Source organism: Squalius cephalus (genome assembly GCF_949319135.1).
Source record: "Squalius cephalus genome assembly, chromosome: 17".
Lineage (NCBI taxonomy): Eukaryota > Metazoa > Chordata > Actinopteri > Cypriniformes > Leuciscidae > Squalius > Squalius cephalus.
In genome coordinates, this window is record NC_137138.1 from 22,571,082 (window position 1) to 22,590,917 (window position 19,836).

General features: G+C 50.6%; 1 protein-coding gene across 2 annotated transcripts in view; it reads right to left on the reverse strand.

Moving 5' to 3' along the window:
- Positions 1 to 19,836, reverse strand: part of plrdgb (PITP-less RdgB-like protein) — a 99,065-nt gene that overhangs the window by 40,114 nt on the left and 39,115 nt on the right. For both annotated transcript variants that reach the window (XM_079898796.1, XM_079898797.1), the window contains exons 4-5: positions 10,436 to 10,506; positions 10,134 to 10,354 (exon numbers count right to left, since the gene is read on the reverse strand). In XM_079898796.1, the coding sequence (XP_079754922.1) occupies positions 10,134 to 10,354; positions 10,436 to 10,506 (292 nt within the window). The remainder of the gene's footprint in view (positions 1 to 10,133; positions 10,355 to 10,435; positions 10,507 to 19,836) is intronic.

Here is a 19,836-nt window from a genome sequence, read left to right on the forward strand (position 1 = left end):
AAGTTTAAATTTTTCTGTACTGCGTCACTAAGGATGTCCTTTAGCACCCCTTTGATTGTTTTTTTGTGCTCTTGTTTTGAGTTCCTGTTTCCTGTCATGTTCATTTTTATCACCTGCCCCATGTGATGATGCAATATTGGACAGTGTTATGTAAGTACTGCTGTGGCGAGTCTGATGAATCCATTTGTCTAGCAGCTTTCTCAGACTGTCTTATGCAATTTCCACCCAAGAATAATAAGTGCTAGAAAAAAACGCCAGGTCAAATCTGATTGTTTTAGATTGTATACTTCACAAACAAACTTCACATACAAACTTAAAGAAACTTCAAAAGCAAATGACTGTCATTCGTTTAGGAATAGGTTGGATTACAATGGTCATGATGTATGGCTTTGATTCACTAACATCTCATAACAGTCATACGTTTGGGAATCGATTACACTACACTGGAGTGTATAGAGTAGAGCTTGATTCACTAAAAAGAAGTGTCTCATTTCTTTCAAATGAATGCAATGACATGTTTGCGATGGATAATACCTTATATCTGGTAACTGACTGAAAACACTTTAATACAAGTTTGTAAAAAGTAATAAAAAATATCAGAAAAGCTATCATTTGTTGGCTATAGCATCATTTGTTTGCAGATGCCACTTGATTTTATATTTTGTTATCTAATGCAGTATAATTCATACTTTTAAAGAGTGGTTTAGGTTAGTATATAGACTACTATCTTATTCTGTTATATGTAATCATTCAAGTGCAGTTTATTCAACAAACTAAATACAAACACCATGGCATTGCACCTGACAGTTACACAAACAATACTTGACAAGGAACCAGGCAAACATGAGGGCTTAAATACACAAGGCTAAATGACAAGACAAGGGACACCTGTGAACACAATCAAGACAATCAACCAATGTCAAGACAGAACACATGGCAGGATCACAAGACTGCAAAAGGGAATCACATGACAAGACAGTGACATGACTGTGAAATGAAACAACATGAAACCAAAACAACCTGTGACATTACATATAGTTCTACTGTTGTTCAATGTATACATCTTGTACAATGTCTGATGTTAATGTCATATTCAGATACATTTTGAGATACCGAATGTTGCCTATAAATTTGATATGCAAATTTGATATGCAAATTGATTTAGATGTATTTTTAGCTAAATGTGCTTTAAAGGACAGTTCAGAGGTAGAGATCAGGTCATCCCTGTCTCGATATCTGAAAGAGCAGGATGTCTAATTAGCATACTAAAGCTCCTCTATCTTTAATCAGGCCAGTTTCCTGTCACAGAATGTGGTAGTTTGATTAATAGAGCAGAGCTGTTAAATATTTTTTTTAATGATTTCCTTTTGCCTACATCAACAGCGACAGCTATTCCTATGAGACAATGATGGAAGTTGTGTCTGTAATCAGACACAGATTGATTGCTAAACAGGTGAGTCCTTTAAAATAGACGGAACAAATAATTGAGTAAAGGAGAAAAAAATCCTGGAAAAAGGTTGCCTTGCACATGATAATTGAGCTTCTTTTTTTTTTATCAACAATGAGTTTTATTTTCAGTATAGTTCATGACCAAAATCATTATAATTCTTGTCTGGATGTTCCCATCAGCTCAGAAATGGAAAACTGGCAAGAGGCTACAAAGAAAATGTCCAAATGTCATCATGTAAAATTCACTGTGCTTTGACTAGGCATGTGGCCTTATGTGCTCCTGCTCCAGTGTTTCTGACAGAGACACACAATTCTGACACATTTCAACCTCTTTGTATGATGAAATTTATTTCATCATTGAATGGAACTAAATTAACCTTTGTGGTTCCCTGGAAACAACTAAACGTTTTACATAGAAATTAAAATTTTCCCCCAGGGTTCCAAAGTCTTTAGAAGACATTTTCATTTTCAAGTCTCTCTGATCTGAAATGTTCATGCTGGCAGCTTAGCATGACTCCAAAGGGCAGATCAATAGGTTCATTTAACTGTCAGTTAGAGTTGTGCACATAATTTGAGAATTTAAATGGTCAGGTAAGAGCTTGAGATTCTAAAATCTTGGCATCTGAGACAGTCAATAAAGGTTCATGGATTGGAATGGGCATCTTAAGGAATTTAACAAACAAGGTTCCATTAACAAAGACAAAAGGAAGGAAGAAATGGAATTATACTAACAAAACGTTTCGGTTACTCACGTAACCTCTGTTCTCTCTAGAAGAGGGAACGAGTATTGCGTAGTTGCTACGCTACGGGAAAGCCTTTCTTTCTCGAGATACTGAAGCCAAAAATTATCCTTAATTTTTATAATCTTGTCAACGCAGTGCGGCAGCCTGCAGACCTAGGGCGAGCTACTAGCGTGCCCATTGGCTGCCCTGCGGCAACTGCAGCAGCCTACCGCTGAGCCCTTGGCGTGACGTCACGACCAATGAGCGCGCTTGGCGCGCTTACTGCGTCACAGCCCGCGAAAAAGGGGGGTGTGGCTTAGCGTATATAAACAGGGCTCGGAGGCTGCTTCTCTGGTTTCTGTCGCATGAAGCGAAATGAGCTCGTGGCGCGAGCACGGCGGGCTACGCAATACTCGTTCCCTCTTCTAGAGAGAACAGAGGTTACGTGAGTAACCGAAACGTTCTCTTACGAGAGGTTCTCTCGTATTGCGTAGTTGCTACGCTACGGGAACGCCCTTGTCAACGCCGTGCGCGCCCAGCATCCACTGAATGAGTCCCAGGGAGAGCCCGGGGAACGTGATAGCGGAGAGCCGGGCGGCCTAAAGAGGGCTAGCGCCGTACATAAGCACACACTAGGGGGTTAGGAGCGGCACGGCCGGTCCGAACTGACAATTCCCTGCATAGTGCAGCTCAACCAGTAGAGCTAAATCACACACCGTAGCCCGCGCACAGATAGTGGGCCGGCATACGCGAGACTTAGACTGATAACACTTTCGCCTGCAAGGCGGGAACATCCAGGTTGTAAAACCTAACAAATGTAGAGGGGGAGGCCCAGCCTGCCGCTGCACAAATGTCATGAATGGGAATCCCGCTGGACCACGCCCACGACGAGGCCATGCCTCTGGTGGAGTGAGCTCGAATGCCCAATGGGCACTGCAGGTCTTTAGACGCATAAGCCACAGCAATAGCGTCCACTATCCATCTGGACAGGCTGTGTTTCGAGGCGGCGAGACCCTTGGTGCGCCCACCAAACGAAACAAAGAGCTGATCCGAGCGCCTGAAAGCGGCGGACCGTGAAATGTAGTTTCTCAACGCCCTGACCGGGCAGAGGAGATTACCATCGGCCTCGCTGCCATGCGTTGGCAGGGCTGAGAGGGAAATGACCTGTGCTCTGAAGGGAGTGCCCAAAATTTTGGGAACGTACCCATGCCTCGGTCTGAGAATGACTTTGGAGTCATTAGGTCCGAACTCGAGGCACGCGGCGTTAATAGATAACGCGTGAAGGTCTCCCACTCGTTTGACTGAAGACAGTGCTATCAGAAAAACGGTTTTGAGCGTGAGGTATTTCATATCCACAGTTTCCAAGGGTTCGAAGGGATGCGCTCTCAGGGCCTCCAAGACCAGAGAAAGATCCCACATAGGAACCGCGGGGGGTCGCGGGGGGTTCATCCTCCTGGCTCCCCTAAGGAAGCGGATGACGAACTCGTTCCTTCCTAATGCGCGGCCCCGCTCTGAAACAGAGAGCGCTGAAATGGCCGCAACATAGACTTTGAGCGTGGAGGGGGACCTGCCCGCGTCCAGTAGCTCTTGAAGGAAACACAGAATTCGCGATACCCCACATGTCTGTGGATTGAGCCCCTTAGCAGTGCACCATCTGTTAAACACTGACCATTTCGACATGTAGAGCCGCCTCGTAGAGGGGGCTCTAGATTGTATGATCGTGTTCATGACCCCGTCTGGCAGATCAGCGTGTAATCGTTGAGGCTCCACGCATGCAGAGACCAGCGCTCTGGATGGGGATGCCATATCGAGCCGCGGGCTTGAGAGAGAAGGTCTCTCTTCACCGGTATCGGCCAGGGGGCTGAGTCTGCCAGCTGTATTAGATCCGGGAACCAAGCTTGGTTCTCCCAGCATGGGGCTATGAGGAGCACTGAGTGGCGCGCTTCCCTGATTCTCTCGATGACCTGAGGCAGCAGAGAGACCGGGGGAAAAGCGTACAACGGGCCGCTGGGCCAGGTCTGGGCCAGCGCGTCCTCGTTCTTCGAGAAGAACTCTGGGCAATGAGCGTTGTCTTTTGACGCAAAAAGGTCGACTTTCGCTTTGCCGAAACGGCGCCACAGTGACTGGACTGTTTGGGGGTGTAGAGACCACTCCCCAGGGGGAACGTTGTCCCTGGACAGTCTGTCGGGACCCTCGTTCAGGTGGCCAGGCACATGCGCGGCTCTCAGCGAGCGCAGAGAGTGCTGAGCCCACACGAGGAGGCGTTCCGCCAGGGTGCAGAGCGTCTTTGATCTGACACCGCCCTGGCGATTCACATAGGCCACTACCGATGTATTGTCCGTGCGGACTAGAACATGGTGACCGTGGAGGAATGGGAGGAAGTGTTTGAGCGCTTTCTCGACCGCGAGCATCTCTAGACAGTTTATGTGTAGGAGATTCTCCTGGTCTGACCAGCGGCCATAGACCGGTCTGCCTTCGAAGAGCGCTCCCCAACCTAGGTTGGAAGCGTCTGTCGAGACAACTTTCCGGTGTGAAATCACTCCCATAGTCACTCCCGTGAGATACCATTCGGCTGCCAGCCAGGGCTGCAGGGCTGAAATGCAGCCCTGATTCACTCTGACTCGCAAGCCGCCGGCCGCCCAGGCTCGGTGGGGCACGCGCGCTTTCAGCCAGCGTTGAAGCGGGCGCATGCGCAGTAAGCCCAGCTGGAGCGCTGCTGCAGCTGAGGCCATATGCCCCAAGATACGCTGGAATGTCCTCAGCGGAACCCGGCTGCCTATTTGGAGGGATGCGGCGAGGAGGCGGATGCGGCGCGCGCGCTGCTCCGACAGTCTGGCCGTCATAGCCACCGAGTCCAGTTCTATTCCAAGAAAGGAAATTGACTGACGGGGCGATAGCGAGCTCTTGGTCCAGTTGACCGAGAGACCCAGCTCCTCCAAATGGCTGAGAAGCGCTGTTCTGTGAGACACAAGTTCCGTCTCTGACTGCGCTAGAATAAGCCAATCGTCCAGATAATTCAGTATTCGCATTCCCTGTTTTCTCAGGGGAGCGAGGGCCGTGTCCATGCATTTCGTAAATGTACGGGGTGCCAAAGACAGGCCGAAGGGCAGGACTGTGTACTGATATACTCGACCGTTGAAGGCGAATCTCAAGAATGGCCTGTGACGGGGAGTTATCTGGATCTGAAAGTATGCGTCTTTTAGATCGAGAGAGATAAACCAGTCTCCTGGGCGAATCTGCGCGAGGATTTTTCTGGTTGTGATCATTTTGAACGGCCGTCTCATGAGGGCTTTGTTCAGATGTCTCAGATCTAAAATAGGTCTTAACGCTCCGTCCTTCTTGGGTACGAGGAAGTAGCGGCTGTAAAAGCCCGACTCGCTCAGAGAAGGATGAACCTGTTCTATAGCCCCTTTGCGCAGCAGCTTCGCTATTTCTGCTTGAAGCAGGTGCGCAGCTTCTGAACTCACTCTCGTCTCCGTCTGTGCTGTAAAGCGCGGAGGGCGACGAGCGAATTGAAGCGAATAGCCGTGTTTTATAGTATTCAGCACCCATTCTGACGCGCCCTGAATCGCTTCCCATGCTTTCGCACGCATAGCTAGGGGTCGAATGGTCTCTGGGTTCAGATCGCCGCGCTGCGCGGGATGGGGAACCTGTATCAGAGAGGATGGAGCGGCGTGCGCGCCGCTGGTGCTCGAACACGGGGGCTGGTAAACAGTATTGGCCGACTGAACAGCATTCAGTAGCTCGGTCCCATCGGATGGAGCGTGATTTGCTGTCAAACATCCCAGGCGCGAGAGTGGCGTGGGGATTATAATGTCTAAGAGTGAGTGCGCGTGCTCGTGAGCGGGCGCAGAGTTTACACTTATGACATGGCCAGTGTTTGGGAGCTTTAGAGGGTCTGTGACCCAAGGTAACTGACTGGCAGAGCGAACAGCGGGTAGGTGTGAGCACAAGGCTGTGGGCACATTTTCTACACTTAATACTCGAGCGGCTTGCGTCCGCTTCATGAGAGAGCGCTCTGTGCGCGTTACCATGGGGACCCTGTTTGTGTGAAGCAGTGAGCACATGGGAGTGGGCACATTTTCTACACTTATAATACTCTCGGCCTGAGCCGTTGTTGCCCGGGGTAACCGAGTGACAGAGCGAGTTACGGGTAGATGTGAGCACAGAGTTGTGGGCACATTTACTACACTTAGTACTCGAGCGGTGTGTGACCGCTTTATGAGAGAGCGCTCTGAGCGCGTTACCATGGGGACCGTGTTTGTGTGAAGCAGTGAGCACGTGGGAGTGGGCACATTTTCTGCACTTACAACACCTTCGGCCGGAGCCGGAAAACCCGAATTTACACTCTTTCTGAGATTTATTTGGGCCGCCGTAAAAACGGCGTTTGTGTGCAGGCGAGCGAGTGGTGTTACTGGCTCGTTGGCTGCGGTGTAAGCTGCTGCAGTAGCCTGTACTGAGGGGACTGACAGAGCTGGGCGTTTTGATGGCGGTCCGGCCGCAGCGGGACTCAGCCATCTTTTCCTCCCTGCGGGTGCTAGGAGGACTTCGCAGGCTCAGACTTCAGCGTTATCTTGGGACGCGGACCCCGGGGGGGCGGCGGTCTGTGACGGCTGGTTGAGCGCGACCTAGGGCGGCCGCCCTGGCGTCGCTGCGAAGCAGTTGGTGGCCGAGACGAGCGCTGTGTGGAGCTGCGCGCAGGAGGCTGAGCTTGAGAGCGGCCTGCGGCTGGGCTCGAGCGGCGGGGCAGGAAGAGATTCATAGCCTGCGACGCCTTCTGTACTTCAGAGAAGCGGTCCACAATCCCGCTGACCGCAGGGCCGAAGAGGCCAGTGGGCGAGAGCGGGGCGTTGAGGAAAACAGCGCGTTCTGACTCACTCATATCCGCCAGCGTCAACCATAAGTGTCTGTCGATGACGGTGAGCGCGGCCATGGATCTGCCGATGGCTTGTGCAGCGGTTTTGGTAGCGCGGAGCGAAAGGTCCGTCGCGCTGCGCAGATCTGTTAAGGCTGTGTGATCCGAGCCCTTCTCGTCCAATTCGCGGAGGAGGTCGGCTTGCAGGATCTGGAGAACAGCCATCGAGTGCAGGGCGGAAGCAGCTTGGCCGGAGGCGGCGAATGCGCGGCCGGCGAGAGCTGATGTGATCCTGCAGGCTTTGGACGGCAGGGCAGACTTTGAGCGCCATCTAGCAGACGGCGGGCAAAGGTGCGTTGCCACCGCTTCCTCAACGGAAGGGATGCCGGTATATCCTTTCTCGGCGGCCCCGTCCACCTGGGAGAGGGCCGAGGAGACAGATGAGCGGAGTCTAGCGGAGAAGGGCGCGTTCCACGACTTCGATAGCTCCGCATGGAGCTCGCAGGAAGGGTGCTGACCTAGAGGCTGGCGCTTGGCGGCGGCTAGGCAGAAAACACCCGTCGAGTCGGTTCGGCGCGGGCTCCTTGGGTGGGGACCAGTCCAATCCCAGTCGGTCGACCGCTTTGGTGAGGAGGCGGATAAGCTCCGCGTCAACACTGGAGCGGGATCTGCCAGACTCTGGAGTCGAGGAGGCGGAGCGGTGAGAGCCCGACCACTCCTCGCTGTCCGAAGCAAGCAGAGAGCAGCTGTCAGCGGCGTCATCTGCTTCATCCCCTAAGGCGACGGCAGTGCAGGCAGTGGCCGGCCGCTGCGCGTCGGTGAAGGGCGGGGGAGAAGGAGAGAGCGAGGCTCGCGGGAGGGGCTCCGGCGAGCGCTCAGCTATAACCACCGGCTCGGGAGGCCTTTGAGAGCGGCGTTTCTTCTTTCGCGGCCCTGAAGAGGCAGCCGGGGAAGGTGGAGGATCATCAAACATGGCGAGTCGAGCCCGCAGGGTCGACATCGGCAAGTCCTCACACTGTTCGCAGCCGCCCGTGGAGAGGGCGCGGGCTGCGTGGTCGAGGCCCAGGCAGAGAGCGCAGACCACGTGGCGGGCGAGCCACAGGATGAGCGAGGCATTTGCAACAACGCCTCGCGCTCTTTTAGATGCAAAGTGTGTCGCGGGGCGAACACACACACACATACAACACAGAGCAGTAAAGGATATATTCGCCGGATAGCGAAGCAGGCAGGGAAGGCTGAAGGCGGCGAAGGCGGCCGGCGTCCTCAGGCTGAGATCCTCGGCGTGCTGGTCGCTTGATTCAACGGCGGCTTCCTCAGAGAGCAGCGATGCGAAGAGCTTCGCTGAAAAGACAGAAATCAGAGAAGCAGCCTCCGAGCCCTGTTTATATACGCTAAGCCACACCCCCCTTTTTCGCGGGCTGTGACGCAGTAAGCGCGCCAAGCGCGCTCATTGGTCGTGACGTCACGCCAAGGGCTCAGCGGTAGGCTGCTGCAGTTGCCGCAGGGCAGCCAATGGGCACGCTAGTAGCTCGCCCTAGGTCTGCAGGCTGCCGCACTGCGTTGACAAGATTATAAAAATTAAGGATAATTTTTGGCTTCAGTATCTCGAGAAAGAAAGGCTTTCCCGTAGCGTAGCAACTACGCAATACGAGAGAACCTCTCGTAAGAGAACTATTAATGTGTATCTTTCTACAAATTATCATATGAACAGCCAGATTTAAAAATATTAATCTTGAACTTTATATGTTTGATTCGCTAAAAAGAACCATCATTCGGAATCGGGAATGCTGCATGGTTTTGAATCACTAAAAGTATGAGTAATTTATATGTAACTTGGTAGGACTACACTAGTCATGCTGTATAAGATTGATTCACTAAAAAGAATTGGCTCATTAGAATAATTTGTTCGAGAATCGGATGGACTACACTGCTCATGCAGCATGGTTTACTCACTAAAAAGTACCAGCTCTTAGTTTGGGAATTGGTTGGACAATATTTCTCAAGCTGTATGGTTTTGACTCACTGAGAAGAACCGTCTCATTAGAGTCAATAGGTGTGTTCGACATCGTCTGCGGCTGGATGTAACGGAGACGTGAAGTCGGATACTTTCTGCTTCCTATAATGACGCTTGAGCTGTGTTTGCACACTTTACCACAGCTGAAGTGAAATAAATGCAATATTAGCCAAATACACATATGTTTCAGATACATTCTCATTCAATACTTTATTTACTGCTTAATACAGCATCTGTTTGTACAAGAATAAAGTTCAATAAAGAATGACATATTTCATATACTCCAAACATAAAGTAGCACTGTGTATGTGCTCATATTTCATCAAGTCTTCTTCAAAGTATATATTTGCAAATAAGGACACTGAGCGGTATGTCTGATCATGAACGTGTTTGCATGATGAATTATTCTGATGCACAGATAATGTAGACAGAAAAATGGACAAAAAAGTAACTGTGCCTTTATTCTTTCTGTGTTAAACTGATGTTTGTCATTTGGTGTTCTCATAGACGAAATGAAAATAGAATTAGAACTTGTTCTTTCTCATTTTTCATATAGACCATATAGAAGTTTTTTAAGAATAATTTATCAAAACATATTTTATTTTTTATGATAGTTGTTAGTAGTCTCTAATGATAAGATATTTGTGAGTTTATTGTCATTATATTTTTAAAATATATTAAAGCGCCCCCAACTGTTGTTTGTTTGTTTTTTTCTCCGCATTTTATTATTCATTTGTCTGTATAATGAGTGTGTTGCAGGTCTGTGTTTTATTGGTTGTTGTCTCCCCTCTTCCCAACTTCTACACTCCCACTCTTCCACAGCTTTCCACAGCCATTTCTTGAGTCTTTTTCAAATCTGAGGTGTGAACGACCAGTGCTAAACCAGACTCTTTATATGAGTAAAAATTAGATTACTAAGTGCGCCATTAAACTGTCAGGTGAAAGTCTGCAATTCTTGACACTGAAAACTCATCCAAGGCTAAACTTTAACTGAGGTAAGAGTTACCGAGCTAGCATGAGTGTTTCAGCATGAACATAATCATTATGAAGAATTAGCATATTTGGTCTTTACATTTTTGTTTCAACATCTTACTTTGAGACCAGGGAGAAGGCATCAGCACACACGGGCGTGCAAGGCACCAGTCTGACCAGCATGCTGTCTGCTGCCGCTTGGAAGTGTGCCCGAGCCACACGCTCTAACACGGACGCCAAAGTGGCAGCATCACCCGCCTTCCCTCCAGGGTCACCACCTCCAGAATCCAAGATATGACCTCCATGAATCACCATGATGAGTAATTGTGTCCTGCATTTCCTCTGCAGGAGGGTGAAAGAGATGAAATGAGTAAAAACTGAAAGAATAATTCAATGTAATTAGAAGAGAGAATGAGGACTAACCTCCATGTCTTCCAAACCATCCACACTGCTCTGTGGCGCACATCGAGGATGCCGCAGCCTGTACAGACTCTCTAGTGATCAATGAGAGAGAGAGAGAGAACTTTATGGTGCTCTGCAGTGAGGCAGCAATTTCCACCTCAAACCATCCATCTTATTGATGACTGATGGGACAGTCGTACTTCTCTAAGAAGAAGAAGTCGTACTTCCTGTTCTCTCTTTCACAAATTGTCAAAGTGCTACTAGTTATTGCACTCTCTCACTCTTTATTTACAGGTAAAGCTACATACAATAGCATTGTGTATACATACATTTGTATTAAGAAATAAAGAAGTACTTGTTTTCTTTCCTTAAATTATATATATATATATCGCTCGATTAATATTTAAGTTATGAGTGTACTTTATAACTTATTCAAAACTCTTTTTCTTTATTTGACCATTGTGAAGACTATTCAGGATTTAAGTATTAATACTGAAAATAGTGCTTTTGAATTATGGAGAATGGTATGAAAAATGTATAATAATAATAAATACAGAAAATAAACACCATCGAATCAACAATAACCTAAAAAAAACATTAAAAGTTAATGTATTATAATTTAGTTGATTCCTTAACTTGGGTTTGGGGGGGAAATTACAACAGCTGATCTATTTATGAAATGTTGTGTGAAATGTAGGGTAATTATTCTCTTTAATTGTCACTTCACATCTGTGGCTTTTAGAAACATTGTGGCATGTTGCAGAAAGGAGTAGAAGTGAGGATCTGTTTGGGTTTTGGGATTCCTGGGATTACTGTGTGAAAGGGGCTAATGATGAAGTGCTATCCTACTGAAATATGCAGATTACATATATATTACATACATTTTAATTTAATGAATTGAAATGATAATGTGTTCAATTTTATTTGATCTTATTTTACTTTAAATTTACCTTTTATATCAAATATTAATCATTTGTAATATAAATATTCATAAAAAATATTCATAAATTGTGTAATGAAAATACAAAATAAAACATGATTGTACAGTCCCACTTTTTACAAATACATAAAGCTATATTGCACAGTGCATTGTTTGCTCATAATGATACATATAATTGGAATAAGTGAGTGTGTGTGCGTTAAAAACATCCAGCATGTCACGGAAATCGTTTCGGTTACTCACGTAACCTCTGTTCTCTCTAGAAGAGGGAACGAGTATTGCGTAGTTGCTACGCTACGGGAAAGCCTTTCTTTCTCGAGATACTGAAGCCAAAAATTATCCTTAATTTTTATAATCTTGTCAACGCAGTGCGGCAGCCTGCAGACCTAGGGCGAGCTACTAGCGTGCCCATTGGCTGCCCTGCGGCAACTGCAGCAGCCTACCGCTGAGCCCTTGGCGTGACGTCACGACCAATGAGCGCGCTTGGCGCGCTTACTGCGTCACAGCCCGCGAAAAGGGGGGTGTGGCTTAGCGTATATAAACAGGGCTCGGAGGCTGCTTCTCTGGTTTCTGTCGCATGAAGCGAAATGAGCTCGTGGCGCGAGCACGGCGGGCTACGCAATACTCGTTCCCTCTTCTAGAGAGAACAGAGGTTACGTGAGTAACCGAAACGTTCTCTTACGAGAGGTTCTCTCGTATTGCGTAGTTGCTACGCTACGGGAACGCCCTTGTCAACGCCGTGCGCGCCCAGCATCCACTGAATGAGTCCCAGGGAGAGCCCGGGGAACGTGATAGCGGAGAGCCGGGCGGCCTAAAGAGGGCTAGCGCCGTACATAAGCACACACTAGGGGGTTAGGAGCGGCACGGCCGGTCCGAACTGACAATTCCCTGCATAGTGCAGCTCAACCAGTAGAGCTAAATCACACACCGTAGCCCGCGCACAGATAGTGGGCCGGCATACGCGAGACTTAGACTGATAACACTTTCGCCTGCAAGGCGGGAACATCCAGGTTGTAAAACCTAACAAATGTAGAGGGGGAGGCCCAGCCTGCCGCTGCACAAATGTCATGAATGGGAATCCCGCTGGACCACGCCCACGACGAGGCCATGCCTCTGGTGGAGTGAGCTCGAATGCCCAATGGGCACTGCAGGTCTTTAGACGCATAAGCCACAGCAATAGCGTCCACTATCCATCTGGACAGGCTGTGTTTCGAGGCGGCGAGACCCTTGGTGCGCCCACCAAACGAAACAAAGAGCTGATCCGAGCGCCTGAAAGCGGCGGACCGTGAAATGTAGTTTCTCAACGCCCTGACCGGGCAGAGGAGATTACCATCGGCCTCGCTGCCATGCGTTGGCAGGGCTGAGAGGGAAATGACCTGTGCTCTGAAGGGAGTGCCCAAAATTTTGGGAACGTACCCATGCCTCGGTCTGAGAATGACTTTGGAGTCATTAGGTCCGAACTCGAGGCACGCGGCGTTAATAGATAACGCGTGAAGGTCTCCCACTCGTTTGACTGAAGACAGTGCTATAAGAAAAACGGTTTTGAGCGTGAGGTATTTCATATCCACAGTTTCCAAGGGTTCGAAGGGATGCGCTCTCAGGGCCTCCAAGACCAGAGAAAGATCCCACATAGGAACCGCGGGGGGTCGCGGGGGGTTCATCCTCCTGGCTCCCCTAAGGAAGCGGATGACGAACTCGTTCCTTCCTAATGCGCGGCCCCGCTCTGAAACAGAGAGCGCTGAAATGGCCGCAACATAGACTTTGAGCGTGGAGGGGGACCTGCCCGCGTCCAGTAGCTCTTGAAGGAAACACAGAATTCGCGATACCCCACATGTCTGTGGATTGAGCCCCTTAGCAGTGCACCATCTGTTAAACACTGACCATTTCGACATGTAGAGCCGCCTCGTAGAGGCGTCTGGCAGATCAGCGTGTAATCGTTGAGGCTCCACGCATGCAGAGACCAGCGCTCTGGATGGGGATGCCATATCGAGCCGCGGGCTTGAGAGAGAAGGTCTCTCTTCACCGGTATCGGCCAGGGGGCTGAGTCTGCCAGCTGTATTAGATCCGGGAACCAAGCTTGGTTCTCCCAGCATGGGGCTATGAGGAGCACTGAGTGGCGCGCTTCCCTGATTCTCTCGATGACCTGAGGCAGCAGAGAGACCGGGGGAAAAGCGTACAACGGGCCGCTGGGCCAGGTCTGGGCCAGCGCGTCCTCGTTCTTCGAGAAGAACTCTGGGCAATGAGCGTTGTCTTTTGACGCAAAAAGGTCGACTTTCGCTTTGCCGAAACGGCGCCACAGTGACTGGACTGTTTGGGGGTGTAGAGACCACTCCCCAGGGGGAACGTTGTCCCTGGACAGTCTGTCGGGACCCTCGTTCAGGTGGCCAGGCACATGCGCGGCTCTCAGCGAGCGCAGAGAGTGCTGAGCCCACACGAGGAGGCGTTCCGCCAGGGTGCAGAGCGTCTTTGATCTGACACCGCCCTGGCGATTCACATAGGCCACTACCGATGTATTGTCCGTGCGGACTAGAACATGGTGACCGTGGAGGAATGGGAGGAAGTGTTTGAGCGCTTTCTCGACCGCGAGCATCTCTAGACAGTTTATGTGTAGGAGATTCTCCTGGTCTGACCAGCGGCCATAGACCGGTCTGCCTTCGAAGAGCGCTCCCCAACCTAGGTTGGAAGCGTCTGTCGAGACAACTTTCCGGTGTGAAATCACTCCCATAGTCACTCCCGTGAGATACCATTCGGCTGCCAGCCAGGGCTGCAGGGCTGAAATGCAGCCCTGATTCACTCTGACTCGCAAGCCGCCGGCCGCCCAGGCTCGGTGGGGCACGCGCGCTTTCAGCCAGCGTTGAAGCGGGCGCATGCGCAGTAAGCCCAGCTGGAGCGCTGCTGCAGCTGAGGCCATATGCCCCAAGATACGCTGGAATGTCCTCAGCGGAACCCGGCTGCCTATTTGGAGGGATGCGGCGAGGAGGCGGATGCGGCGCGCGCGCTGCTCCGACAGTCTGGCCGTCATAGCCACCGAGTCCAGTTCTATTCCAAGAAAGGAAATTGACTGACGGGGCGATAGCGAGCTCTTGGTCCAGTTGACCGAGAGACCCAGCTCCTCCAAATGGCTGAGAAGCGCTGTTCTGTGAGACACAAGTTCCGTCTCTGACTGCGCTAGAATAAGCCAATCGTCCAGATAATTCAGTATTCGCATTCCCTGTTTTCTCAGGGGAGCGAGGGCCGTGTCCATGCATTTCGTAAATGTACGGGGTGCCAAAGACAGGCCGAAGGGCAGGACTGTGTACTGATATACTCGACCGTTGAAGGCGAATCTCAAGAATGGCCTGTGACGGGGAGTTATCTGGATCTGAAAGTATGCGTCTTTTAGATCGAGAGAGATAAACCAGTCTCCTGGGCGAATCTGCGCGAGGATTTTTCTGGTTGTGATCATTTTGAACGGCCGTCTCATGAGGGCTTTGTTCAGATGTCTCAGATCTAAAATAGGTCTTAACGCTCCGTCCTTCTTGGGTACAAGGAAGTAGCGGCTGTAAAAGCCCGACTCGCTCAGAGAAGGATGAACCTGTTCTATAGCCCCTTTGCGCAGCAGCTTCGCTATTTCTGCTTGAAGCAGGTGCGCAGCTTCTGAACTCACTCTCGTCTCCGTCTGTGCTGTAAAGCGCGGAGGGCGACGAGCGAATTGAAGCGAATAGCCGTGTTTTATAGTATTCAGCACCCATTCTGACGCGCCCTGAATCGCTTCCCATGCTTTCGCATGCATAGCTAGGGGTCGAATGGTCTCTGGGTTCAGATCGCCGCGCTGCGCGGGATGGGGAACCTGTATCAGAGAGGATGGAGCGGCGTGCGCGCCGCTGGTGCTCGAACACGGGGGCTGGTAAACAGTATTGGCCGACTGAACAGCATTCAGTAGCTCGGTCCCATCGGATGGAGCGTGATTTGCTGTCAAACATCCCAGGCGCGAGAGTGGCGTGGGGATTATAATGTCTAAAAGTGAGTGCGCGTGCTCGTGAGCGGGCGCAGAGTTTACACTTATGACATGGCCAGTGTTTGGGAGCTTTAGAGGGTCTGTGACCCAAGGTAACTGACTGGCAGAGCGAACAGCGGGTAGGTGTGAGCACAAGGCTGTGGGCACATTTTCTACACTTAATACTCAAGCGGCTTGCGTCCGCTTCATGAGAGAGCGCTCTGTGCGCGTTACCATGGGGACCCTGTTTGTGTGAAGCAGTGAGCACATGGGAGTGGGCACATTTTCTACACTTATAATACTCTCGGCCTGAGCCGTTGTTGCCCGGGGTAACCGAGTGGCAGAGCGAGTTACGGGTAGATGTGAGCACAGAGTTGTGGGCACATTTACTACACTTAGTACTCGAGCGGTGTGTGACCGCTTTATGAGAGAGCGCTCTGAGCGCGTTACCATGGGGACCGTGTTTGTGTGAAGCAGTGAGCACGTGGGAGTGGGCACATTTTCTGCACTTACAACACCTTCGGCCGGAGCCGGAAAACCCGAATTTACACTCTTTCTGAGATTTATTTGGGCCGCCGTAAAAACGGCGTTTGTGTGCAGGCGAGCGAGTGGTGTTACTGGCTCGTTGGCTGCGGTGTAAGCTGCTGCAGTAGCCTGTACTGAGGGGACTGACAGAGCTGGGCGTTTTGATGGCGGTCCGGCCGCAGCGGGACTCAGCCATCTTTTCCTCCCTGCGGGTGCTAGGAGGACTTCGCGGGCTCAGACTTCAGCGTTATCTTGGGACGCGGACCCCGGGGGGGCGGCGGTCTGTGACGGCTGGTTGAGCGCGACCTAGGGCGGCCGCCCTGGCGTCGCTGCGAAGCAGTTGGTGGCCGAGACGAGCGCTGTGTGGAGCTGCGCGCAGGAGGCTGAGCTTGAGAGCGGCCTGCGGCTGGGCTCGAGCGGCGGGGCAGGAAGAGATTCATAGCCTGCGACGCCTTCTGTACTTCAGAGAAGCGGTCCACAATCCCGCTGACCGCAGGGCCGAAGAGGCCAGTGGGCGAGAGCGGGGCGTTGAGGAAAACAGCGCGTTCTGACTCACTCATATCCGCCAGCGTCAACCATAAGTGTCTGTCGATGACGGTGAGCGCGGCCATGGATCTGCCGATGGCTTGTGCAGCGGTTTTGGTAGCGCGGAGCGAAAGGTCCGTCGCACTGCGCAGATCTGTTAAGGCTGTGTGATCCGAGCCCTTCTCGTCCAATTCGCGGAGGAGGTCGGCTTGCAGGATCTGGAGAACAGCCATCGAGTGCAGGGCGGAAGCAGCTTGGCCGGAGGCGGCGAATGCGCGGCCGGCGAGAGCTGATGTGGTCCTGCAGGCTTTGGACGGCAGGGCAGACTTTGAGCGCCATCTAGCAGACGGCGGGCAAAGGTGCGTTGCCACCGCTTCCTCAACGGAAGGGATGCCGGTATATCCTTTCTCGGCGGCCCCGTCCACCTGGGAGAGGGCCGAGGAGACAGATGAGCGGAGTCTAGCGGAGAAGGGCGCGTTCCACGACTTCGATAGCTCCGCATGGAGCTCGGGCAGGAAGGGTGCTGACCTAGAGGCTGGCGCTTGGCGGCGGCTAGGCAGAAAACACCCGTCGAGTCGGTTCGGCGCGGGCTCCTTGGGTGGGGACCAGTCCAATCCCAGTCGGTCGACCGCTTTGGTGAGGAGGCGGATAAGCTCCGCGTCAACACTGGAGCGGGACCTGCCAGACTCTGGAGTCGAGGAGGCGGAGCGGTGAGAGCCCGACCACTCCTCGCTGTCCGAAGCAAGCAGAGAGCAGCTGTCAGCGGCGTCATCTGCTTCATCCCCTAAGGCGACGGCAGTGCAGGCAGTGGCCGGCCGCTGCGCGTCGGTGAAGGGCGGGGGAGAAGGAGAGAGCGAGGCTCGCGGGAGGGGCTCCGGCGAGCGCTCAGCTATAACCACCGGCTCGGGAGGCCTTTGAGAGCGGCGTTTCTTCTTTCGCGGCCCTGAAGAGGCAGCCGGGGAAGGTGGAGGATCATCAAACATGGCGAGTCGAGCCCGCAGGGTCGACATCGGCAAGTCCTCACACTGTTCGCAGCCGCCCGTGGAGAGGGCGCGGGCTGCGTGGTCGAGGCCCAGGCAGAGAGCGCAGACCACGTGGCGGTCTCCGTCGCTGAGCGAGGCTCTGCACGAGCCACAGGATGAGCGAGGCATTTGCAACAACGCCTCGCGCTCTTTTAGATGCAAAGTGTGTCGCGGGGCGAACACACACACACATACAACACAGAGCAGTAAAGGATATATTCGCCGGATAGCGAAGCAGGCAGGGAAAGCTGAAGGCGGCGAAGGCGGCCGGCGTCCTCAGGCTGAGATCCTCGGCGTGCTGGTCGCTTGATTCAACGGCGGCTTCCTCAGAGAGCAGCGATGCGAAGAGCTTCGCTGAAAAGACAGAAATCAGAGAAGCAGCCTCCGAGCCCTGTTTATATACGCTAAGCCACACCCCCCTTTTCGCGGGCTGTGACGCAGTAAGCGCGCCAAGCGCGCTCATTGGTCGTGACGTCACGCCAAGGGCTCAGCGGTAGGCTGCTGCAGTTGCCGCAGGGCAGCCAATGGGCACGCTAGTAGCTCGCCCTAGGTCTGCAGGCTGCCGCACTGCGTTGACAAGATTATAAAAATTAAGGATAATTTTTGGCTTCAGTATCTCGAGAAAGAAAGGCTTTCCCGTAGCGTAGCAACTACGCAATACGAGAGAACCTCTCGTAAGAGAACCACTATGTCACCACACTATAGTTTGCAATGTAAGCTCTCTCAATTTCTCAAGTTTTCCTCCCAAGAATAACCTATAATATCCTCTCTTTTGAGGACATTATTTAAATTGAACTGGTGCAGAACTGCAGGTAAAATAATATTAACTAATATTGTGATTGGCCCATTATTTAGCCTTTTTAAAGAGCACTAAAGGTTTTCTGTCAGAACTCAATTGCTCTTTGCCAGTCAATGTCAACCTCACAAGGAATCACTGCTCAAGCTGCTAGAGGCTATGCCCAAACTGTCTCAGAATTAAAACAGCAAGACAGTCTGCATCTGTTTGTGGCTCTGTGTGGGGCTGGAGAAAATGGGTATTAATGAATAATGCAAGAAACCTCTAGACAAACAAGAGAGGGTGAATAGAAAGAGACAAATAGCAGTTAGAGAGTAATTTTCCTTTAAAATCTGAATGGCACTCAAAACTACAATTCAGTAATTAACATTATCAAATCTTTTTATGATTTAAATTAGAGTTCATATCCACAGGGCTGGGAGTTTTTTCTTAATATGTCTTTCCTTTGCTTGTAAATTAAAAAGATATATCTTGGTTCTGTAAAAACATAGTAAAACTAATAGCAAAACCAATGACAGTTTTGAGTGTCATTGTTTGTCTGGAGCTGGTGTGTTGCTTGTGACTAACAACAAACTCTTGCTTGTATACACTCTTGTGTACCATATGTTAATATTTTGTTCTTCCTTGTCATTCATTCGTCATCTTCGCTTTCTTTTTTTCGCAAAGCATTATTTTGCTATGATAAAGAGACATCCACTCTTGCATTGCGTGTTTGTGCACTTTGGGGGCGGAGCAATGAAGGGATTGTATGGGTTAATTTCAAATATCAACAGTGTATCTCTAAAATCACGTACTCCAACTTTAAGCTTCTCTATTTGAATTGGGAAAGACCAAAACTTCTGTAACTATTTATCAAAATTGGACAACAATTATTTAATACAGTATATTATGCTTTTTAAGCTCAACTCACACTAAAAAGAGAGAAAATCTTTCAGAATGGTGCAGCTAATGCGTAGCCGTGGTAATATTCAGACCAAAGATAATGAGTGTTATATTGCTTGTTTACAATAACTTAATAAACAAGAAGGTTGAGTAACTTACGTTCCCTTTCGTAGTCACTCCGAGTTACGTCGGATGACGACGAATGGGGTTTCGCTTAGAAAGCCTCTCACCTTCGAGTATATAAAACGAGCCAATGGCAATGAAATGCCATGGGTCATCGGAATTTGCATAGCGTAAGTCCGCCCCACGTCGTTGGTATATAAGGAAGTACGCTGGCAACATGCAGATATGTTTTCGCTTCGGAGCCAAGAGTTCTCTTCACTCCTGCAAGCTATTCTGAATCATCTTCACTCTACGAGACGAGCGGCTCTTCAGTGTGTTGGTGTGACGGCGCGTTCCAGCTAGATCGCATTGCCTGCTGCTGATCTGTGCAGTGATCTGCCGACAGTGTGTGTTTCTCCCTGGGCGCTTCAGCACGCTGCTGAGCTTTTTCCTCTCTCTAAAAGAGCTGCAGGAGGCACGTCTTTTCAAGACGGCTCGCCCGTGAATTTACTGGATGTGGGCGCGTGATTCATCTGCCTAACGGTCACGAGTGCTGTTTTGCGTGTTGGGGTTAATCACGCTCGACAGCGCTCGTGGATGAGTCATATTTTCATTGCGGGAACATGACCATCGCAATGTTTATAGATCGAGACT